General features: G+C 33.1%; 3 protein-coding genes across 10 annotated transcripts in view; 2 read left to right on the plus strand and 1 right to left on the minus strand.

Moving 5' to 3' along the window:
* LOC109543062 (cytochrome P450 6A1) overlaps positions 1-4344 on the plus strand; it is a 24105-nt gene extending 19761 nt beyond the window's left edge. For both annotated transcript variants that reach the window (XR_007282451.1, XR_007282452.1), the window contains exon 5: positions 4175-4344. The gene's annotated coding sequence lies outside the window, so the exon portion shown is untranslated. The remainder of the gene's footprint in view (positions 1-4174) is intronic.
* Positions 1-26414, minus strand: part of LOC109546936 (uncharacterized protein CG43867) — a 178826-nt gene that overhangs the window by 127911 nt on the left and 24501 nt on the right. The gene's annotated exons all lie outside the window — the stretch shown is intronic.
* On the plus strand, positions 6131-9158 carry LOC109535944 (cathepsin B). Its single transcript, XM_019901986.2, has 4 exons — positions 6131-6148; positions 6333-6677; positions 8300-8771; positions 8825-9158. The coding sequence occupies exons 2-4, from the start codon at positions 6339-6341 to the stop codon at positions 9028-9030; spliced, it is 1017 nt and encodes a 338-aa protein (XP_019757545.2). The 5' UTR covers positions 6131-6148; positions 6333-6338; the 3' UTR covers positions 9031-9158.

Consider the following 26414-nt stretch of genomic DNA (forward strand, 5'->3'; position numbering starts at 1 on the left):
ACTTTCCCAAGCACCAAATAAATACCGAGGAAGGGCTACGTTCCTACCACGTTTGTACGATACACACAGCACAAGGAGATACAAATGGAGCAGACGTTAATTAACTGAATACGAGAAGCTGCTTGATAAGAGTGGATAATAAGGAGATTACACAGGCACTAGCTTGTTTGGAGTTAACCATTAAAATGTTTGGTGTTGTAGGGTTTATTTATAAACACCCATATTCCAGGTTATGAGAGCAGGTTGACATTTCGTCAACATGTGGTTATTGTGAGTCTGTATTGTAACGGAAATGGCCTGGGGTACTCACGTTTGGAATGGGGGGATCGAAATTGATGGTATTTCAGTAAATGGGAGCCCCATTTGCGCCCCATTTACTGTCAAATATGACACTGACAAGCGGGAAGTTTCGCACCTGTTCTGGAGATTTCGAGGACCATCTGGGTTACCTGGAGGAAATTATATAAGCGACGACGAGATCCAGACGGGGAGAGTAAAGTCACAGCAGTGACGGAGTGCAGAAGAAGGTTAAACCCGCGAGTCGGAAGAGCGAGCTTTCCGTCTGTTATTGTTATTGTTTGTGAAGTTGACGGTAATTTTGAAGTTAGGTTGTTCCTGTTCCGTATTTAAAGCGATACCAAGTGGAATAAAAGTTTTAAGCTGAAGAAAGAGTTTGATGCTCGGCCATCCACGGTACAGTATAATTCCATGGTTACCGGAGTTTTAAATAATTACGAAGCTACAGGTATTTGCGCAATGTTAATTAGGCACATTACCTTGAAAAACATTGCTGCCGTATGCTGCATATTTCTCAGTTTTTGATAACAATTAATTAACTTTACTATTTTTTCTGTAAAGCGCCAGACAACACCTCCAGAGGAATGACGCCAATTTTGAATCACCCTGTATAATAAAATGTCAACACATAGTTACGAAAGGTACTTGCATTATATAAAATGACAGAAAGTAAATACAAGTTTAATCCTTGTTTTAATTTTATTTTCATAATTTTCACCGTGCAAGCGCACACCATTTATTGTAAATAAGTATTTCTTCATAATTGGCGTCTCAATTTCTGAAAGCAAAAAATAGGAACTTTCGGTACAAGAGCGACGATCGTTTGTAAGAGCGATCTATTGAAATGTTGAATAGTTTAAACATAATGATTACTAATACTGAAAAATATACGTTAAACTATAGTACTTTATATGTCTTTAGTTCAAACTGCGCAACAGTAATGAGACATATTTTCCTTACGTTATCCGGAATGGAATGCAGAAGATCCGTCGGGACTTAAGATTCTACATGGTTGTAGACCCGTTGAGCCGAGATCCGGATCCGAAATTCGGATCCGAATCTCAGATCCGAAACACGGCTCTTTTGACCTGACAGAACACAGAACATTAAGTTCGACTGATTCGACAACCGGGTTTGCCAATATTCATGACCCGCTCGATTGCAAGCTTTCAAAAATAAATGTAAAGTATATTTTTCATTTTATCATATTTAATTCACTTAAGTTTTTGTATGTTTTGAAACAGTATGTTAACTAAGTTGTATTACAGTTGCACGCTGCTTTATTTCTAGACATATAAAAGATCCGTTAAGATCCGAGACCCGTATTTGGAAAATTTCAAGATCCGGATCCGATCCTGATCCGTCGGGTCTTTTCAAAGATCCGAATTGCCGAGTCGGGTCAGATCCGGCCCGGCCATCACTATCTGGGTAGCATCTGGACTACAGACGGAGAGTAAGACATAGGGAATCGGTACCGGGATTCTATAGATACGATTTAATTTAATTTAATCTTTTCTTGATACGAATTTGCGTCCACAATCAATCAGGCAATTTAAAATAGGTCCAACCGTTTTTCAAAAACTTTATTGTAGTGGATCGTATGCACAATTTTGTTGCACAACATCGATTGTTAGTTCTTAAAACAACATTTAACAGTACACGACAATGGGCAATCTCATTTGCAATGATAAATACCGTTTGAACACGATTTTCAAAAGTTTGTAATACATTTTTCTGCAAATTTATGGACGATTCGCATTTTTTTGCACTTAAACTGCTTTAGTGTATATAATTGTCTGTATACATTAATTGGAAATTAAAAAGAACGCGAAACTCGAACAGGCATATAGTACATGAGCACCCTTACCTAGTATTTGCAGTATCTGCAGCTTCTCCCTCGTTAATTGGTTGTTTCATTGTTATCAGCGTTATAAAATAAACTGCACCGAACACCGTCATACCCCACTCAATAATTAATATATCCAAATCACTGTCAGTTTATCAACGCAATGTGTATTTGAAAAGTTTGTCAGATCTACAGATGCACCCGCACTAAGAGAAAAATGTTGAATTCAAAGTGCATATGTGCGTGTCAAGCCTCAGGCGCGAATAGGCCGGAGTGGGAGCCNCCGCCGTTACGGCTTGCCGCGACCGAGAAAAATCGGTTCACCCACCCATAAAAAGTTATCACTTCAAAACAAGCTCGTATCAACTTTTTAAGAACTCCGCTAGTATTTCAGCTTTACGTTTTGCTTCTATATTTAGCAAGCATCCTCAGGCGACAAGTCTGAATTTTATACCGCCTGAATGTTTGATCAGTACCTGAAAACAACGGATGTTAAACCACAATGCAAAAACAATATTCCTAGGTTTATTTGCAAGTAAATATTTTGTTATGCCCAATATTTACAATACAACGCAATCCCCGCTAATATTTACTGCCTCAAAGGATGCTTTCAATATAACAGAGCAAAAAAATAGTGTGGCCCAATAAACCGAGCCCTCAAAGGGGTTGTATACATAGATCCTCAAAAAATTTTATTATTTAATAAAGTAAAAAAGGGTTTAAAAGGCAAAAATGGTTTATCTCTGAATTTTTCAAATAAATCATTAACCGTGTTCCACCATGGATTAGGGTAAGCCGAATAGGGAAAGAGCATGGCATTTAGATACGCACTTCGATCAAATGTGAATCTAATATTTACAGACTAGGGGCTAAATAATTAAAACAAATGTTTATGGCGTGAGAAGTCATAAATATCGTGAATGCACATATCTGTATTTTGGTAATCTGTCCCAAAGGCTGCACTGGTCCTCCACAATAATAAATCTAATACAAACCCCCTCATGTCAGAATCAGTGTTTGTCAATTGCCTACTTACCACTGAGTCATTGTTTAGGGCGGATAACGAGTCGAATGGAAAATAAATAGGGGACGTGAGATCGCACTAAACGGTGCGTATTAACGTAGATCTATTTTATAGAAATTCAGTTATTTACCCATAACCGATAAAATTATTGAATTGAAGTAACGAAATGGCCGATTTGTGCCAAAATCTAGGGCAGATGATTGCGTGAATGTGGAGGTGAATTTCAAGATGTGGTAACAACTATAACATGTTAAAACTCGAGAAGTAAAATTTTCGTTGAATTTGACGACTTTTGGACTTCTCGCAATCTCGGTCAATTGATCTCGGAGGAGAACTTAAACCTGATGATCTGGGTTTATGAAGTAGGTATGAAGGGGTATGGAACGAAGACTAAAGAGCAAATACAGCAATTTTCAATTCTTGCACAAACTAACGCGCTAGCGATCTGGTAGAGAAGCCAGAACGAAAAGAATATTTTAAAAATCTTATTTGAATTATGGGCTTATTAAGCTTCAAATAGGACATTTGTCATGTTGTGAGTTTACTCTGAAAATATTTAAGAACAAAAATCTCCACAGCAAGTTTATACCTGGTTATAGTGATTCCAAATGTATGCCTCTAAAGGTGATGTAGCTGATTTTTCATATAGTTTTTCTGATAAGATTATTTGATTTCATATATAGATTTTTAATAAGATTTCAATATATTCCAGGTGTTTATTTTTTTGAAAATTGTGGGGTTTGGGTCGCGAAATACCTAAAGGACAGTTTTTGCCTGGTTTTTGAGAGGGTAAATTTTGAACAGTTTTAAAGGTGCTCTCAAATCGAAAATCAGGGGCTCATTTCTTCATTTTTTTTCATTTCTGTCATTTTTAACAAGTTTGTCCAAATAAATATAGTTCCAATTTAGTAGTTTTGTTTGGGCACAGTCAAAAAGGTGTATACGGTCCACAAATTCTCTAAAGACAAATATCGATGAATAAACAAATGGCTTTAAATATATTTTAGTGATGAGCGAGATTAAGGTCAAGACCAACACTATGTATGCAAGAAGAAGACGAAGCCCAAGGCCATGTTCTGTTTGATCAAGACTTTCAAGTTGCAAAAAGTAATTAGATATTTGACCGCATTGAACGGAACCGTTTTAAACGCTTAACAAACCGAGAATTCACTTTAGGTGAGAAAACACACAATTAGAAACTAAAGCTTTGACAACTGGGACATAAATAAACCACAGCTTAAGCATTTTTCAGATACGATTAGTTCCAAATGTTTTTCTTTGCCTTCTAGATTACCTAAATTAGGGAGTAGGTTATACGAGTATTTGTTCTAATATTTAATCACTTATATCTTGAAATTGCAGTTTATTAATTATTAATTAAGTAGAAACTAAATATTTGATGCACATTTTATAAAACAGTGAAACCTCAAGTTGTACAACGTTGTGAACGTAAACGTAGAAGTTGTAAACACATATGCAGTTTACAGTACACATTTCAATTATTGTTTTTCCAAATCGCTTGCGATAGTCGTGCAACAAGTTGCTGAGGAAACAAATTTCTCAGTTTTTGCTAATAATCATTAGTATATTATTATTAATAATTGATTTTGTCCTCATATTTGTCTAATGTCCAGTCAAATTTTTTTTAAATGATTCAAAACATAAAAATATCTGCCCTTAGTTAATATTTACATTAAGAGTGTTGTACTTTTAATAGAATATGTAAATTATGCTACATGAAAATAAATTCGAGGGAAGTAGAGACGGTCTGCTGGAACTATTAAGTTCCAGCAGTTAGAGAATAAATAATTACAATTTTTACACTTTCGAAAAGTCCAAATTTTACCATTTATAAGAAAATCATACGGAAACAAATTGCATACAGCCTAAGATTATTTTATTGTGTTGTGTTGCAAACACAGAAAACATTAAAATTGTCGAATATATTAATTAAATATGGTACTAGATCAAAGGTTCTTCAAGTAATTAAAGTGGATCTCCTTTATTTGTTATTACTTACAACAAGATACTTGAAGGTGAGGTAAAAGTTGTAAATTTAAGGCAACAATTATGTAATGGCATAACGTACAGTGAGGCGAGTACTAGTAGGAAACTAATTAAATGTTCGTAGATCGTTAGATAAATGACATTTAATATTTAATGCATCTGAGGTAAATTTTCTATAATAGTTATGTTCAACTCACATTGTAAATTGTCTTATACAAATTCTTTAATTTTGCGTTACTAATGATAAACTTTGCTTATTAAAAGTTGCAGCTTGGGTGCTCAAAGAAAATAAAAGTTATTTATTTTTTGAATAAGACACACTATCACGTCTTGAAAACTGAACCACTGTGTACAGTAAGTTAGTCGGCAAAAATGTATTTTATCGACTACAGTAATAAGCACGCACTTTAAGTCCGACGTCAAGAAGTACTTTAGGTAAAAGATGAGAGAAAGCAACTGCTCTTTCTCCTTTCACCTAAATTTCCACCGAATTGTTTCTTTCTTACCTGATGGCAACTAAGTTTTTCATCTCCACCACAATATTATAAGGCTTAATGCGCAACTTTCTATATATTAAGCGAGTTATAACATTGAGCAACTTATAAGTCTCCTCTTTATGTATATACGGAATATAAATGTAAATAATGGCATGGAATGGAAAAAGTGTATATTTTTCCATTCAGACGCACTAATCATGTAACATAAAACATAAACATGAAGAAAGGAGTTGGAAACCTGATTCGTAGTAAGAATAATGCATACGTCAAGGTAAATAGCCACTTCACATTTATCAGTACCGAAAAAGAATGGCCTGATTGTCATCGGCAAAATTGTTGAAATTAATTGTCTCGATTGTTAAATATTAAAATATTTTCATTACAAGCATCTTTATCTTTATCAAACAAAAAACTAGACGCACCTAAAAGATATAAAATCATTTGAATGGTTGTAAATCAGTTAGTAGTGTTCAGTTGGTAAGTGTCTTCTAACAATTTAAAAATTTAGTACCACAATTTCCTTAAAAAGGGCACGCATGATTCCGATACAAATAATAGCAAAAATAGTTTGCAACATCCAAATTACAATCGACTATTCAATAAAATTAGGCTTTTTAAACTGGCGTTGTATTGAAAATACTTTATAAATAATGTGTTTCAGGAAAAAATGAAACTCTTCACACCCATCGCAGTTTTAGCTTTCGTGGCTGTATGTCATGGGACGTCACTTGACCTCCATCCTCTTTCCGATGAGTACATTGCATCAATTAATGAAAAAGCAACAACATGGAAGGCAGGAAAGAACTTTGAAGTTGAAGACTGGGAACGCGTAAAGAAAATCGCTGCTGGCGTTTTGCCAAGAAAAGCTGCACTGAGATTTGTCACACAAAGCAATCCTCATGACGAAAGCGAAGAAGTTCCGGAATCATTCGACGCTCGTGAAAATTGGCCAAGGTGTGATTCTCTTAAGCAGATTAGAGATCAATCAAGCTGTGGATCATGCTGGGTAAGCAATAGTATTTCAAATTGTTTCAAACTACAAAGAACGTTTTTCAAATCACCCAGAAAGCATAGCTTTATATTTATCAATAAAAGCAATGGCAGAGGTAATATAGGGAGGCAAATAGCACACAATAGAATGCAGGTTCGTATATCACGTGATAAAGGACATTTGAGAGTTGAGTTTCATTGGAAAAAATATCGGACAATTGAGACATACAGTATCTTCAGTTATTATTTCGTATTTATATATTGCTAAAAAATTATGTTTAACGATTTTACATCTGTTCATATGACGACCGGCGTTCAATAGATAGCGAATGTAATAGCAAATTAACTGTTTCTTCACAAGCAATCATTCTCTTATTTTTTTCAACCTTCTATATAATTAATTAATACTAATTAATAATAATAACATACTGTATTTTCTAGCATGCAACGATTATCATTTTTAATTTAGAATCATTCAAACGATTGTTTGTAGTATCTTTTTAACAAATGAATCTAATTAAATCGACAGAGATGGAAACATTCCTAATTGTGTTCATGAGTATTTTCCATCCTTTGCTTTTCATGCTTTCGCATTTTTTACAGAGCTGCATTAAAAATTAATCTCAAAAATCGTTGGGTTAAAGACGGATAAAATAATTTTCCAAAAAATATTTTGTTAACAGCAACAAAAATGACCTAAACCTACGTATATCCTACACGGTCATTTGACGTCCTACAATGACCATTTAGCAAGTTGATTTTACTGAAAGAAGTTTAGTTACTTTGATAATAAATAACTAAAAGCCAGACAGCGATTTTTGATAACAAATATTTCAAGTACGCGCGTCAATCTTCAACACTTGAAACTTTTTTATCACCTATTTTGAAAAAGGTAATTGTCTCGAAATATATTTATGTTTCGAAATTCCTTTGGACTATCTGCAGTTTTATCATATAATATAACTCAATAAATAACTGCAATCGCTGATATCCGATGGGTCAAGATCCGGGCTTCATGCGCAAGTTGCGCAGTAAATCATTAAATCGGCAATTAGATAATATAATAATAAATATGAATGTGTTATTCCGAACACAAATTGCTAAATCTCACGCTTAGTTAATTAAAGAGGATTTTTTAAATTTCGATAACACATTGGTCAAAATACGCCGTAGAATTTGCTTCGAGGCATCGAAATTCAATATTGCAGAATATTAGCTTTGGTTTGAAAAACATTAGAAAAAAACTGATTTAAAAATGTTAAGTTCGTGCAATTATACATGTGTATCTAAAAATTTTGCACCACCAATTAAGTTACTGAAATGGAATGATTTTACACTTTGCTAAATTCCGATTGAGGCACTGGCATAGCTCTTTATTTATTTAAGATTTTTTGTGCTTCATCCTCTTTCACGTCTTAAAGTCAAAGGTGCTCCATAATCGAAAAAAAGTATAAAAGCATACCTTTTGCAACTTTTTTTAAGGCTAGCGTCATTTCACGTTGATTGATTTGACTTGGAGAATGCGAAAAACATGACGAAACTTAAATTCCTGTTAGTGTTTTAATTTGGGACTACGTTCTATACTAAACACGCCATCTGTCCCAGTCCTTCAGATCTTAAATTTACAAAATTTTGCAGGCTTTTGGTGCTGTCGAAGCCATGTCCGACAGAATTTGCATTCACTCAGACCAATCCAAGCAAGTGTACGTATCTGCTGAAGACTTGAACTCATGTTGCTTTGGACTATTTGCCTGTGGAATGGGATGCGATGGTGGATACGTTGCGGAACCATGGGAATACTGGAGGACTGACGGTATTGTAACTGGTGGAGCCTACAACTCATCCCAAGGATGCAAAGACTACTCGCTGGAACCATGCGAACATCACGTTGAAGTTGGATCCAGACCACAGTGTTCATCTTTGAACTATGATACTCCTGAATGCGTCAGATCTTGCTACGAAAGCTCCTTGGATTACACAGAATCTCTCACTTTTGGACAACAGGTCAGCACTTTCACCAATGAGAAGCAAATGCAATTGGAAATTCTCAAAAATGGACCCATTGAAGCCGCTTTTACCGTATATAATGACTTCTTGAGCTACAAATCTGGTAAGTAACTTGACGGTTTAGGCACTTCGGCAGATTGCAATAATTTATTTTAGGAGTTTATCAGGCAACCGCACAGGATGAGTCTGTTGGCGGACATGCCATTAAAGTGCTAGGATGGGGTGTCGAAGAAGGAACCAAATACTGGCTGATTGCCAATTCATGGAACACCGACTGGGGTGACAATGGATACTTCAAATTCCTTCGCGGAGTGGACCATTGTGGAATCGAAAGTGAAACTGCCGCTAGTTTACCAGCTTAGTAAACAATTGTATGATTAAGACCAACATTTTAGAAAAATAAATGTTAATTTTAAAAGTCTTATACTAATATGTGCCGCAGTGTACATTAATGTTGGCAAGCGACATTTTACAACGAAATGAATTAGTATTATTGGTTTTTAGTAATGGACGATAGCGCAGATAATCGACAAAATTTTCTTTGTTTGTAAATCTGCAATATGGGGGTGTCTGCAATATGGGGGTGTTTGGTTCTATAATAAGGCATCTTCAGCTAAATACGATTCAGAAAAGTTTCGAGTATCTCTTTCTGATCTCGTTGGATTCCGAGAAAATATTGTAAAATTTGAGCGGTTTTGGAAAAAAAACACAACAACGAAGAACAATAGAAGACATGCTAAGCTTTATCATACCGTAACTTTCCTCCAAAATCCATGTTCAAGCTAGTTAGTTTATCTATTCTTTAATTCAATATTTGTATGAACTGTGCAATTATGATACGAGCAGAATCTAGCACTTTAAATTACAAAATATATAATTATAGTATCTATAAATAAGCTATAGTGAAAGCAAATATTTTCTATAGTTTTGTAGATAAATAAATATAAATACTTGTCAATTTTACAACATACAAATTTAAATCAAAATCCTACTACACTGTTTTTATTAAAAGAACACACGAAAATACAATAATTTTTCAAATCTAAAAGGCCGAATTTGGTTTAATTATCATCATTTTAGAACCGTAATTTTATTAGAGGTCATATTCCTCCATAAGCGCAAAAATGTACAAATGCTCTGATTTAATCGAACCCTTATCTGTTACGTTTTATGAAAACCCCATCGTAAAAAGCTTTAATTTTAATCGGCAGTAAGTAGCAAATGTTTACGTGAGTACCACTTAAACGAAAAGTCTAGGGAACTAAATCTGGCAATTTTGGAGGTCAAACCTGGTCGCCATCATAGACACTCTTAATGACTGCACTCTCAAAAAGTGATAATCATTCAATAAATTCGACAATTGATAGAACTGAAAATTTAAGATATTCGTAATTCAGGATTTCACGGCGGTATGAAGAGAAACCACAGGAACTCATTTTTCCCACTTTACATGTACGAGAAGAATACAATATTCCAGTAGTTTATCTAATAGCTTTTGTAGATTTTCAACTGATCGAAGGGCCGTATTCTTTGAGTGTATTGAACAGTTAACCGAATAAATGTATATGGAAATAAATGTATTAAACCCTTAAGCAGAAAGAAGAGCATCCCCTTGACTGATGAACATTTTTACGGAATCAACCCCCATCAAATGTAACTGGGACAAAATGCCTCGGAAACACCTGGGCTCTCTAAAAAGGGAGCTCAAGACGAATGCGCTTACTTAGACCCGTTGACATTTCACTTACGTAATCATTCATCTCCGTTGGACGTGACGGATAGACTCAGCATGCAATTGTTTGAAGAAAATTTGTCTCTCGAAGACGAAATTAATATGTTTAATAAAACAGCCGTTTTGTGCTCGATCCATAATATTTGACAGTATTGTTGAAAACCCGTCACGGTTGAAAGAGCGATGAACAGCCGCTGAGAAGCAATACTTCGCAACAGCACAATGAAATAACAAATTGCCTCAAAAAAATACTCAGGTGCCAAATATCAAATAGGTTTTTTTATAAAATACAATTTTTATTTATGTATTTTAATCTGATGAACTCAAATCCACGCAAAAAGCGTGTTCGGATTATGACTTCTGACTTCCGGAAAAATTGATTCGAACACTGAAAAACATAATTTTTGGTAGTGAAATGACGATTATTTTATTTTGTTAAACTCTTGAGTATTCAAACACAATTTTCATTCCCAATCAAGTATTTATAAATAAAACTAATAAATATCAAATTCTTTTCCGATACAATTGTTTTCTTTGCAGAAAAAAATTTACTGTGAAATTTGAAATTATGCTAAATATTACTAGAAAATCTTCTCATAGTTAAACGATTTCTCGTTAAAACTATTAAAAGCTACTAAACTTTTATAATTAATTCTTTATCTGCGATTGACAGTATCCGTAAGTATAGTTTTTACGAGCAATTGTTTAACTACGATAAGATTTTCTAAAAGTAATATTTCGCATAATTCAAATTTCAGGGTGATTTTTTTTCTGAATATAAAATTGAGAAAATCCGTAATTTTCTGGGGTTTTCCGCAATTGCATCGGAAAAGAATGTGATATTTATTAGTTTTATTTATAAATACTTGTTTGAGAATAAAAATTATACATAAATACTGAAGTGTTTAACAACAAAATAAAATAATTGTCATTTTACCACCAAAAATCACGTTTTTTTCAAAGTTTGATCGATTTTGCCGAGAAATCATAATCCGAACACGCTTTTTTTGCTTATATTTGAGTAGAGCAGATTAAAATACATAACCAACACTGTTTGCGCAAAAAAAATGTTCACTTGCTATAAAGCTATAATTGACTTCATAGCACACAGTGTAAAATATCATGTTTCCTCATGAATTATCCGGCTGTGGATGTTATTTTTAGGTCTTACTTATATTTTTCCCTTATTCCACATTACTTCAAGTATACTCGCGCCAAATTTCATCCACATCAGTTGGCCGAAACTTAAGATATGGATATAGAGGTATACGAACAAGAAATTTTTTTCACTGTGCCGCCGCCTGTTTAAGACCAATGTAAAATAATTAAGGATTTAATAGTAAGTAGGTACCTATAAACCTTAATAGTACCTATAAACTAAAATGGCACTCAGTAAACATGTTTAGCAGTTTCAGTGATATGGAACGAAGTTTTTCCTGAATCACTTAATAGCAATTATTGATTACTCATTTCGTATGGGCAAGCAAACTAAAGTAAGAAAACTACAACCTATAAGAAGCTCAAAGTGACTGAGAGATAGTTCAACTTTCTAAAACCCTCTCATTGGCTCGTTTTTGTCGGCGTTTTGCAATAATTGGTAGCTGTAGGCATTTGATTACACTAGAGATAAGAACATAAGAATTAGAGAAGGACTAAAATGACAAGCTTCTATATCTCAAAAACTTTTACTCTGCGGACGCTGTCTATTAGAAATCTTATTATTTTACACTCCTTTTTAATACACTGTATTACTGTATCTTCCATTTTGCTTGATTGATTTAATCCAATAGAACATGAGCATTCCCATCAGAGAATGTAGTGAGATTAATTTATGCAAGACAAGCACGCAAAAGCTCCAAGTGTCGTGCGTATTTCATTTTTCTCTTGAAACCTGAAGTTTATCGTCAACCGCACAATGCTGTCTTTCTTAATTTTAATTAAATATGAAGAATAAAGCCATATTTTACTCACTTTTTGCCATTACAACTTACATGTTCGCCAATAATGAAAAATGAAAAAATAAAAAAGTTAGTATAAAGATGTTTGAGGCAAATTTTTCAGTAAACTAATTCAGGCTTTGATTTTTCTAACAAAAGAGCTCTCATATCAAAAGGTGCATAATAATCAAATACCGACGACTATAGCCGAAATAATCAAAAATGTTTTGATGTTTCTTGATATATTATGCGTATAACCGATTTTCAGAAAATTCTCTTTCTTTAATATGTAAGCATTGTAAGCAATCAGGTTTAGCGTTAGAAGCACTAAATACACAATTTTCTGATATTTGGACTGCACTTTCTATCAAAAGAACACTAATTACAAAATTCTATCACTTTCAAAGTTCTAATATAATCAACTTAAACCAGAACTTACAGTTCGCTAAAAGGCAAAATTTCTAAGGAGAGACCATAACATCAAATGAAAGCCGTAAAGTTTCAACGAGGTGTTTAGAAACGTTTTATGGAACAAACTTCCTAATCGGCAAATAAAAGAAGCAAATCCAACCAAATCATTATTATTAGAATGTTGAGATGACAATAAAACCCTTCAAAAAATATTGAGTATTTTCCACTGAAGTAGCTACTTTGATGGAAAAGTTCTATATAGCTACTTGTAGTGGAGCAATTTTTTTTCGAAAACTGGAAGTGGATAAGTTAATATTTGAATTTTTATTAATTAATAGTGATTCGTTTTTAATTAAAAACAAATTCCGTTTTAGATATTTGGATAGTTCAAGCAGACTTTGTCATAAATAACTTGACTTTGATTATCTTTTCTTTCCCGTAGAGTCAAATATAATTATATAAATATAATTATTCATCGATCATTTGTATTCTAAAGGACCCCCGCAGTTGTTGACTGAACTAGTTTCTCTACCATTTCTGTAAGTAACTTCTATTTCTGTATGGGACTTTTATCCTGATTGAACAGAACAGAATTAAAAACCTCCAATACATTTCACTCTTTTAATTATTACCAACATATTTTATTTGAATATTTGCCTTTCAAAATTTGCTATTTTGCTGGTGGAAAAACTGGCTCATCTAAAGTGTATCATCTGAAGAGCGAAAACATAAAAGAAAATAACTGTACATCATTAACAATTCGTCAAAGAAGCGATTTAAAAAAATCAGTAGCTACTTCTTAAATCATAAATCACAATAGATTTAAAATGGAACCGAAGGCTTTCGCTCTGCAGTTTATAAAACGACACAAAAGATTGCTGTGCTTGAATTTTAATAAGAAAAGCGCCTAAACAGCGCCTTCAAGGGTGAGATGGGAATAATATATTATTAAGAACAAGGCATTAAAATTTAAAATCTCAAGTCATAACAGCATGCTTTTTACGAATATTTTTTTCTTTTTACGCTTCACTTGCAGACATCGGCGAAAATGGATTTACGCGGAAGTACAAAAACATGCCGGACATATTGATGAATACAATAATGCATTGGCCTGTTTAGTTTGCTGATGGGGGGCTGAACTTGATTTATATCAAAAATGTATAAATTTTCTTTTAATCAAAGGTGTATATGTAATTGAAAAAAGAAGCACTAACATTAATACTATTCAATTAGGACGTCAATGCTAAGTTATAATAAATTTCTTTAAAAACTGGCTTTTAATGGAAACCTCTCAATATTTGTATATTTATAAAAGCGCAATTATTACTAAATGTGTATTAACGTATACACATATTAGTAAGTTGTATGTTTAGAGGCGTTCATATCAATTTCGCACGCTTTAAACCTGCTTAACTTTTAACTTTGCTCTCATATATGTACAGTGAACAGTACATGTAAAGCACTTAATTAGTGCTATGAGAAAAGACTAATAAAAATAAAAAGTGTGTAGTTGAACTTTAATCTTCGTAACTTTCCTTAAAAGATATATAAAGACTAAGGATGGCTTAGTCTACAAACAACTCGCTCGTCCTCAGTAAATTTTAGACTGCTTTCGGCAAATTAGAAATTAATTTAAGTTGATTTTTGAATAACGATTGAATATTTTTCTGTACCTCAAAACATCTAAAATGTATTCAAAGCATCCAAACAAAAATGTTCTATGATAAAGCAGTCAAAGCTCGTTTTGTGATGAACGGGTAGACTTAATAAAAGGGCTGTTTATGTGTACATTCCATCGTTTATTGCATGCCCTAGCACTATTAGATTTGCTTATCCTAAAGCGGTCCTACGCTGCTACGCATATGTTGGCTTCATTACTTTCGGCGACCCCTTTTAAATTTCCCTTTTTATACGCGATATTACGTGAACTCATCGTAAACCGGTAGAAAGTGCTAGCAAGTTTAATTAATTGCAGGAACATGTCCCCTATAATCGTATTAAGAATCTTTATTAATTTAAAATATTCGTATCAAAACGGTCCTACGGAAAATTAACTAGGACCGACACTCGGAGTTGTCGTTCGTTATAATAAAAATTACTAGATAGTGTTAGGCAAGCGCACCAATTTAAAATATATTTTTTCTAAATTCGAGCAAAATAATAATTTTGGTAGAACAGGTTTTATCAAAATAGGACGGTTTATCAAAACCGTCAAAAACAATCAAAAACCAAATTATCAGCTGCGCTATTGTAGCATCAGATTTATTTCAACATTGCGACCATTAAATGAAAACACGCCCATTGTGTCCGATGAAGAGCACAATAACACTATCAATATTCATGAAATATTTTAGCACAGTATACTATAGAAATTCCCGGTCAAACTGCACAATGCAGCTATTGAGTCTGAATTAATTACTCTCAAATTTGTTAATACGCGTTTAATGGAATAGCCCTATAAATTTTAGAAACTCGCTCCGAAATCGCTTGTGGAAAACAGAGGAGCGTATTCGTAATTATAAATGTTTAAGTTGAACACAAAGCTTTTTTTTCTCAACTGGGATAAACTGTCTAAATTGTAATGGCCTGAGCCAAAAAGTGTTACAACATTCTATATGAAAATATTAACTAGCAAATGCAGACATACTCAGTAAGACAAATATTCACAATTATTTCCAGTTTAAATTAACCAAGTATGTTTACATCATTTATTTTTCATGATTTTGATTGTTTTTTCTATTAACTAGATATATTATTTTCGTTAATTCGTTACTCTAATTTATTCGAGCGTAACACACCAAAATGGAATTAATTTGCATCCGAATTGAACACACATTTTGACTAAAATCCTGCTGCAAACCCTGTCTTGAACATATGTCGCAAGCAATCAACAATTGCATAAATTGGTGCTGATAGTTCTAACTTCAGAGTTAAATAAATTGAGCTGAAGGGTGCTTAATTTCTGCAAATATAGATCCGCCACTAGCAACGAAGATGTTGTTTTCGTGAAACGCTATGTGACATTTAACGGTTTTTCATGTTTTCATTTGTGTAAATCTCTTTATAGTACATTGTTTTCTTTTTAGTTTTTGAAAAAGTTGTACTTTTTCATATTCACTCTAAATGTGTCGAGCAACAAATAAAAGCTGTTCGGTTTTTTTAGAATCTGGAATTAGCATTGTTAAGTTACTTTAAAAAGTGAATACTTTTGAATACAATAAAACATCGCATAATAATTTGGTTGTTCTCCAGGAAAAAGTGTATGAAAACGTGAACATTCCGAAAAAAGGTCGAAATCAGCTAAAATTACTATCAAGAGAAATACAAATAAAAAATATTAAAAAACTAAACCAAATACACAAAAGAGCATAGAGCGTTTGTTTTAAGAAACTGTTCTGTTACTTACATTAGCTTCACCTGCAATACACAAGTAAAGCGTAACTTCAGGACGAACATTCAGAAGCTCTGAGTCTAATGGAAAATTATCGAGAGTCTAAAATCGGAAGTGAAATAACAAAATTTCTATCGCCTTAATCATTTTCATGCGACAGCTTTATTTCCAAACGTAGATACTTTGAACTGGCGTTTACTGAACTAGGTTTTTTCAGATAATCCCTAGATAAAGACCAACTGCCTCAGTATAGATACGTAAGAAATAATTTAGAAATTATAAACCCAAGAATGTAGAAGGGTAAATCAAATTTAACAAAATTGTTGCAAAAGTAATGTTTGTCCAAAAACGTATTAATGTTGAAACACAACACTTATTGTGTTTTTGAAAGTAACATATCTTATTAACCCAGCATCAAACTTTGAGCTAGTTCTCACTATTTCCCCACTTCACAGTTTTAAACTACTTGCCACCGTATTTTTTTAGTGCATATAGGACCTAAGTCGATAATATTTGGACAGGTTCTTAAAATATCCCCAAACTCAAGAATCAGGAAAACATACTACTAAAATGTTATGAACGCTGAAGCGAAACATCCCAATCCAAAGACACCCTTCAAAACAGAAATGGATATGCGGTTTCTTAAAGACCGCATTAAGTCCCGACCGGATCCTTTTCAGCCCCGTTTGCCAGGATATAACCCATCTGTTAATTACGGGCCCAAAAACGAACACATATATTTGCTTTTCCAGTCGTTTAACTTGTTGGTATGTCAGAACGGGAGTGCTCTCATTTCGGTTAAAACAACTGTGCTTTGTGCTCCTTTAGCATCATTGAATGGAGTAATAGTAATAGGACAAAGCTAATTTTTATATCGAGCAAGTAAACTAATACCGCAAACTATTCAGATTGCTTCCAAAAAATCCACTGATTTAAGCTACCATGCGTTCGTATTTCACCATAGTTTAATTTAATCATCATAGTTTAATAATCGTTAGTATTTTAGAGGTGCGTTTTGCAGGTTTTGCTAGTAGTCGTTTGGGATTTCACTGGTTCTGGAAATATCATATCGATTATAAATTGTTACTTATATGCTGTATTTATCCAAGGAGTCGAAGATTTCATCGTTTGCTACGAAACAAAAAATATTCTAAAAAATTGTTTCTTTTGCAATTTCAATGCCCAAAATGTATCTTTGTTTTGAAGCTCAATTCAGTTACGAGGATCAAAAATACTTCTGCATATAATGACTGATCAATCTTTATTTTTTTATATAAATGACAGGATCCTCTGGCTTCTTCATCATATCATACCGTCAGTTTCTCCTTAGTCGTTTGCTCTGTTTGGAGCAAAGTTTGGTTTTTCGGAAAATTGACTGTCTCTAGCAAGTAGTTTTCTTATCAGAAGAAACCAAAACTCCTAATTCGCAAGTTTTTTCCATAGGAATCTAGTATCAATAAATATGCGAGTTTAGTAGTTGGAAAAAGACACTTTTTTCATATTGGTTCAAACATATTTAATTTGTTTGAAAAATTGTTTTTTTTTGCCACGCACCATGTGTTTATCGGATTGAAACAAATAATATTCGTATAAAACGGCCACCTAACACACTGTTGTTGGTAACAGTATTAAATAATTTACGAGTTACGGCCTGCCACCCCAACCATTATTCCCAAACGTTTCCAACTTGACTAATTTCCTCCACGTGCATCAAACAGCCACCAGGCTCGCAAATCTACTGCGAATATTCACAGAACAGCGATTTGTGCCACACGGCAAGTTTATGTTCAAATGCGGCAAAACTTTTCTAATATCGTTCGATAATTTGCTGAAGCTCTTGAGTATACATTTGCGATGTACAGATGTTAAATTAATTGTTACTATTATCCGTTCACCCATTTAATTCGCCAGTTTCCGATCGTTACGAATGGCAATATTGTCGTTAAAGCTTCACACAATGGTTAATGTCTTTCAACCAGATGGTCTCATTCCATTTCAATAAGTTTTATTTGTAATTAAAAGCTAACGCATTATCAAGTTCAGGGCAAAGTTTTCAGTAAGCGACACCTAAAAGTTAATTATATAATATATTCAGATGCCTAATTTAACTAGTAAAACTTCTATGGTCAGAAAATAATTTAACTTTCTCATATAAAAGCAAAAGTAGTAAGACTTCAAAGGGCTTGCTTAAGAACTCAGCGTGGCAACAATAGTGCGCGTAAAAATTCTTAAAAGCTTTACTTTGACAAAAATTCCACATTCTTACATCTGGCATAACAATGAACTGAACATCAAACAAATCTAAAAAAAGGAAATGCAGCAAAATCTCCAAAAAAATAATAACAAAGTAAATAAGAATTTACGTATTTAATTATAGATAAACCAAATAAATAGTTAACAGTTTATAATAATTTCAAAGTAAATTTTATTGAGAACTACAAAATAAATTTGACTTTACACAAATAAGTACGAAAGAACCTCCACTCGCAAATGCTTAAAAGTCTGACTTTCTTTTAAGTATAGTAGATACAAAAGAATTCAGTGGCGTGCCCAAATTGCGCGGCACAACAAACGCATTAGAGTGTGTTTGAAATTATAGTTGTACCAAGCCCTGCGGATACGACACTGATTTTGACGCAAAAATCACTCAAAACTTGTCGATTGTTCATTACTATCGATCAGTGTCGTGCTCCAAAGGCCCGGCGCAACTTCGATAGGAAAAATGCTTTAATGTGAGATTGTTCAATTTTTGGTGAACAATCAGTGTCGCGCGCGAAAAATTCAGGACTACAATTGCGTTAAGGTTTCATGTCAAAGTTGTACCGATCCAATTTCGACCCAGAAAGCGTTAAAAACTTGTGTGCACAAAACATTTAGTGCGGGTCCGAAGAGCACAGCAAAACAAACGTATTAAAGTGTGCTTGGAATCAAAGTTGTGTCGAGCCCTTCCGACACGACACTTAATGGAGGCAAACATTAATCGGCAATTTTAAAGGGTTTTTAATTTGTCAGTTTTGAAATCAAACACTTTAGTGCGTTTGTTGTGCCGAGCCCTTCTGGTACAACACTGATTGATAATCAAAAATGCAACAATCGGTCGGTTTTCGTCTCTAAAAATTAGTGTCATGCCCGAACGGATCAGCACAATGTAAAGCTTTCTGTATTGCATTATTCGTTAATCTAAACAGATTTTTATCGGACTTAGTTTTCAAATACAATTACAATTAAAAGTCCAAAAATTCGAGAGGTGGAAATTCATACAATTAATTTGTTTGATTTTGCTGATTAAAGAAGTGCTGTTATGGAGTGCATTACGCATGAACAAAATTCATCAACATTTGAAGTATTACTCGAAAAATTAGACGAAAATCTATAACGGAAAAAAGACAGCTCAACATGATTCTCGAAAAATATAAACAGGAGAGCGCAGAAACGAAAGTTTAATGAATGCATAATAATAAGGCCAATTTTCTAAAATACCCAAGACAAAAATCTATTTGCTTTATAATATTACTCTTATAAAAATAAGAATATTATAATGTAAGTTCAATAACAAAACAGTAGGAATTTCTTTGTTGTAGAAATTGTCCGGTAAGTTTTCATGTTTAGTTTGATAAACCTTAATTAAGGACACCTTAGAAAATAATCTGAAACTCTAAATAATACACAAAAGTAAGTATCTAGTAAAATTACAATTAAAAGTTTAATAATAATTAGTTTTACAGTCATTTCCAAATCCACATTTTAACCCACCATTAAAACACTCATTTAATACATACAAAGGATACCAGATACAACGATTAAGAACTTCCAATTTACTGTAAAGTTGAGCAAATAATGGACAAACTCTTACGACATTGAAACTGATACGAATCGACAACTAATTAGGAAAAAATGTGAATTTTAACAAATCAAAACAATGAATAGGCTAAATTTTCACTTAAACCATCCAATTTGGAGTAAAAAGAATTTCGAAAAAGCCCATTTCTACTTACAATAAATTCACCTTTGTGAATAAAATATACTTGATAAACGAGATAGTTGAAAAATTACATTTCCGATTCACATTGGAAATATTCTAGCGGCTTGACGGGCGGTGATTTGCCCAAAAAAATTAATATCTATGAGCTTGCATAAAAAGTAAAATATCATCAATAGCAACACAGATGTACCACAAGATATATAAATAAATACGCAATTGTCATTTTTGTGAACATGTTATTTCATATTTTTTTGTCGAAGGCAAAGAAATGATGGAGTATGAGGGTGTAACCGCGCGGGTTATCTGCAGACATTTTATTTCAAGTAACACGCTTGTATTCGTCTCCCTTAGGGCTGTTTGTCAGGGGTTTGTCGGTAGATTTCGTACAAAAATACAAAAGGCACCAATGCTGAAATGTATTTTTCTTGTGGGTTTTTCTGGGAAGCATTTGAGACATCAGAGTTCTAAAGGCCCCCTATTGACGCGGAACTTCCATAAGTTTATTCTACACTTAATATATTTGTGGGCCAAAAATTCGACTTCTATAAAGCAATTTTAATTTATTTTGCCTTCAAAAAGGCAAATTGTCTAGCAAAAAATTGGTATAGACAGTTTTAGAATAAAAAGTTAAAATATCTGAAAAAAATCATCTACATTTATTGGAAATTTTAAAGTAGTTTGTAATTGAGTAAAGTTGGCCCTGTCTTTCAACTGTTAGCGACTTTGTCCAAAAGACGTACACATTTGCATTAAGAATAAAGTAGCTTTAGTAAATGTATTTTATGTTGCGCATTTATATGGTATTTTTTATTTATTTTACTGAAATTTTTTAACAGTTTCAATATTTAGCGTCGAGCTTGACAAATGGAGTTATTACTCGAAAATAAATTAGAACTTTTACTGGTAGTTTAGTTTTAAACTTATTAACTGCTTCATTACGCTGATTGTTCTACTTGGTCGGAACAATTACAAGAGCTTGTAAAGTCACTGTTCAAATTACTTCTCTTAGGGAAAATATTACGGCGCAGTTGGTAATAAAAGAACGGAACAAGCAAGCTGAAAGCCGTGAAACATTAGAGTAGAAATAACGGCTGCCGAAATATACTGCCTGAGATAAAACGGGCGACTTTGTGGAAATACCCTATAAATAACACAGATGGAGTATAAACCATTCTATTGGACTGCAGTAATAAGGGTTAACCTTTTCTAAAGATACTTCCGATTTAAAAAAGTGCTTTCGAAATTTTATTCTGCTTCTAGACCACACTATTAGGGCAGTTAATTAGTTCTAGTCTAAACGTTGCCTAATATTTTACTTGCCAGTTTGCGGACATAAATCTACTCGCTAGTGATAGTTTTAACACAAAAAAGTAGAACGTAAAGCTAAAAATAAGCAAACTAATATGATGAATATGGAAGAGCTCAAGATATTCTATTTACAGCAGGCTGTTACAAAAATTGCTAAAGTAATGAAGCAAGTGTATATTTTGCACATAAAGACTTTATAACTAATTACATTTTTCATTTTGTTGTTGACCATTCGAATGCTGAAATACTTTCTCTAAAAAGCTTATTTGTGACAGAAAAAAATTGTTTCGACGAAACCTCACAAACCACCAACCAAAATAATTTACCAAAAAATCTTAGATTTTTAACACTCATTATTATATTCACTCATTATAATTTCTCTAAACGCAAAGAAAAACGGATAAGAATAACCAGCCAACAACGATTTTAAAAAGGAAATTCCCTTCATAAGAAGAAAGCTGGACAAGAAAATCTCAGACAATTACATCAATTGCATCCTAATAAAGATAAATAGAAGTTAAGCCCTGACTGTTGCCATCATTTTTTTCTCTGAACATCCATCAATCATTCTTTTCCCGAGAGATATTGCACGTGTCGACTTTAATCACTTAGCAGCTTAGACTCGCTGATTTATCCGAAGGCACATTTCCTGAAAGGCAGCCATATATTATATTCATTCATGGTACGTGAGAAATAACTTTTTGATTCGGATTAGATGCTTAAAGAAATGAACCAATCGTCCATAGTTCGATGGGAGTTTTAATCTGAGATAAATCCATCAGAATTTAGATTTCTTTGGTAATTGTTCAAAATTATATTAATTAGGCTACGCTATTAAACTGCCTGAATTATGTTATTAAATCAATCTATTTTATTTTTCAAGTATGATTTTTTATCATACAAAACTTGCTTCTCTCCATCTTATGCACACAGAGAAAGTGGCTAAGTTGCAGTTGCACGCTGTTTCTACATGTTCACAGATGCTAACACAAACAAACAGAATAAAATAAAGGCTGATTAGAAATTGGAGGCAATTATCTGAAGAGGTGATGAAGGCTTACTTGAAGAATACTCAAAAAATGTGTAGAAAATAAATTTCGCTTTTCTTCTCGAAGAGATTAACTCTTCAACATGTATTTTCAATTTTGCTGATAAAAAATATTTTAAAGCAGCTCAATTATTTGTACATCTAAACATCGCCAGACTTAATATATTTTGAAAAATTTTTATTTGATAAATTACGATTCTGGTCAGCTGATAGTGGATATTAAACGAAGCACCAGGACCAAGCATGCACAACTATTGAAAGATTTAGCGCAGATTTCCATTTGTTCAGAATTTTTGAAGGAAATCCGAATCAAGTAATAGTTTGAAGGGTTCTCCTCTGAACGCATTAAATGAAAAAAACTGTTTGAATTATTATCAACTAATTATAAGAACGAATTTATAGCTCTATCATAAACGTTTGGATTTACAAATAAAGCAACAGACATTGACCTGAAACGTTGTTCGGAGATGCAAACGAATATGTTGATGCAAAGGTTCCGGTTTTGCTTTCAACGCATAATGTTTTTTTCGTGAGAATTATATTGACATAAAACCAGACAAAATTTGAAAGGAAACGACGCCAACTTTGAATCGACTTGTATGACAAAAGTGAAGTTAAATTTGACAATTCGAATTCTGCATATTGAAAATAAAAATGTTCATTTGAAAAAGGTTCAAAAATGTACTCAGTTCCTTATTACAGTGTTTTGGAACACTGTAAATATTTTTTCCGGAAACAATAAATCTTGATAGTTTAATAAATTAGATAATATTGAACCTTTCAATTTGATTGATTTACAAAACGGGTTTTAACACTTCGATCTAAACCTTACTGAAATCTAGGGTTTGCTTTACGAACATTCCTAGGATAACGATCACTGAAGACCCACCACAGGTGTGGAATATCGTTTCAGAAATTTGCACCGTGTAATATTGAGTGAGAACAGCAAAAGGCAGCAAAACGGAGAGAAATACTTAGATGAATCAATGTCGTTTGGTTATGCGGAAGAAAGGCAGAGAAAGCGACCACAAAAGAAAACGAAACTGGAATGACTGATTCCTTTCTTCAATAAGGAGAGAAGCAATAGCTAGACAGTCAAATTTCGCTATTTATTCAGCAAAAAATGCAATTTTCAAGGCAAAAATAAATTACAGTAAAGTGCTATTGACTAAGAAAAATCAATAGTCACAGGCATATCGCTGAAAGTTATTGCCGATGTGTCGACTTCAGGCTACAGATAACTGTGAAAAAAATATTTAACGGTTTTGCAACATTTAATAACTCGTAATAAAATAACTCAAAAGTCAAATTACTTCAACATGTAACAGCTGGCAAAATTAAATTGTTAGAAAAATAAATGTTCCTTGCGTTCAGCAAATAACTTCCTGCTTGAAGTTTAATGGTGCTTTTAACGCCTCAAAGCCATTAAGGTCCCATTTAGCTGGACCCACACGATCAATCGGAGCAGAAAATTACTGTCGCATAGCAGTGTGATAGCCAAAATCCTTTTTCTTAATAATTCTTACCCTAAATAGGCAGCCATTGAATAATTCATGAGGTTGGATCAAACAGGGATTAAATTAATTCCGCAAATCTCGTTTCGTTTGCCTAAAATCGTGTTTCCGACCAACTCCTTACTTCATTAATAGAAACCAATTACTTTACAGTGAATGATTAATTTAATCCAATGGATGGAGATTGATGATAAAGCAAACAAATGTTAAGTAAGTTTCTATTATCAGTTAGAAGGCTTCTACATGGAGCGTCGAAAGCACAAACAATGAAAATCGCGAATGTTCCTTCATTGTTGAAGTTTCGAATTACGTAGGTTTACAAAGATCGTAAGAGTTCTCTGGAAATTCGAACATTCACGCAAGCATGGTCGCATTACGTTAGATGACTAAAACTATAGAATAAGTAAACAAAAAATGTAATTAATATCGACTGATTAAAATATTTAAAGTTGCAGGTTGGATCAAGGCTTCAAATATCAAGTATAAATAAGAACTTGTGGCATCTGTTGAAAACCACTCATACTTTCATTTTCACTCTAAAGAAATCATTTTGTAATCACATATTAAGGACTGCACAAGAACCACCCGAGCAAACAAATAAATATGAAGTAAAATATTAAAGATGCCAAAGTAATAACTTAACAGAACCACTGCCACGAATATTTTCAGCACTAGCATGACAATTACGGTTTGCTTTTATTGATTAAGCCTTAATGACAAAACCTACAAAAAAGACCCGAAAAACCAGTAAACAAGAAAAGTTATAAACAACGTATTACTAAGGAGCCCAAAGCAAATAAGGTTTAATAATTAATTTTCCTTTTTTATTAAACCTTAAGAATTACGTAAAATAGATGAAGTAAGCTAATCTAACTTACTTCGCTCTATGGGAGAAACTTGTTTGGGGAAAAGTTGCACATCGTTTTTCTTAATTTTTCCAGTGTATTATAAGGCAAAGAAAGTAGCAGTAATTGAAACAGTATCGAAATAGGCAATTGATAATAGGCAACACATAATAAGAGTTATGCAGGTAATATGCAAAAAATATTTAATATTCCAGAACCAGTGCATTTTCTGCAAAATTTTCTTTAATATTATAAACTTCTAATGCTGTCTGTTGCGCTCACAAGCCAGTATTACTTCTTTGTTATAGATATAAGAATAGTTTCCACAACGTGGCAATGGTTTCTCCACGAGCACTAAATTAGGAAGGCTTAGTGAAAATGTAAAAAAGTGCTAATTTGGCTTTAAGCTTCCTACTTCACTCTCTGCTGCACCTACATTGCAGATTTTTTCTCGAGGATGAAATACTTGCTAATTGCTTTAAATAATTAAAAATTCTAAACGGGGTTTATAATTTTTGCAAACCTGCCTATTGGAATAATAGCAAATAACAGTCGGTGTCAGTTTTTTCCACAAAAAAACTTCTGTGATAATAAATTTTATACAAACAATCTTTGATTACTCGCAAAATAGATCAATTTCGCATCACGATCACGATCCGATTTGGTAGAATGTTATGTTTATGACTGAAAATCCAGGGTGGAAAACTGTAGGATAAAAAATATCTCCCATTTTCTCAACTGGAAAACTAAAACAAATGTTTCCACACATCCTAAGCGAATGTAACCTTTTGGTCGATTACACGGTGGAATAGCTAATGGGCCTAATGTTGACGGCAAGGAAATAAGTGCGAAATATTCAACTAATGTGCTCGCAAAATGTGTGTTTGCAATAGATGCGGGTAGTTTTAAAAGTGACTTTTTTTCGATTTATCCAAAATATTTCGTTTTATTTTATACAAAATTATTATAATGGCCAATTTTTCAAATTTCGTTGATTTCGACTAAATTTAAATCATTTATGTTACATGCAAAAATATATGTTAGATTATAAATTTTTCATGTTTGGTAATGAAGAATGGCATCTGAAGATATCTACACACATATAAAAATGCCTCTTTTGGTTGAAATATTGATATGCGATGTTAATATTTCAAGAATCTGCTGATTCCTTCTGTTCTAAAAACAAATTGAAAAATCGTCTTTATTTAAAAAAGGAACTGCAGAAGTAAAATGTTTTTTTACATAGAGTGTAGAAAAAACACGTTCTCAAATGTCCGTTGCTTTTTATAAATAATTATAATTTTTCAAACTTTTACTTCTACAACAACAGAGAAACATCGCAATTTTGTAACTAATGGATTATCCAGTATTTAACATGCTAATTCCTGATTTACTCGCTTTTAAACTATACGGTTCAAACTCAACACGCCCGTTTACCGAGTCTAAATATCCTCAGTTTAGGATGATGCTTTTAGAGCTTGCACACCTGTACTGTTATTGTATAACATGTTGTTGCTAACTTAAGCGCGCATCTTAAATAAGTGGAGATGATCGATGTGTTGGTGTTTATAATATTCA

This window comes from Dendroctonus ponderosae, unplaced genomic scaffold, assembly GCF_020466585.1.
Source record: "Dendroctonus ponderosae isolate FM_Combo_2020 unplaced genomic scaffold, Dpon_F_20191213v2 Dpon_F_20191213_1, whole genome shotgun sequence".
NCBI classification, from domain to species: Eukaryota; Metazoa; Arthropoda; class Insecta; order Coleoptera; family Curculionidae; genus Dendroctonus; species Dendroctonus ponderosae.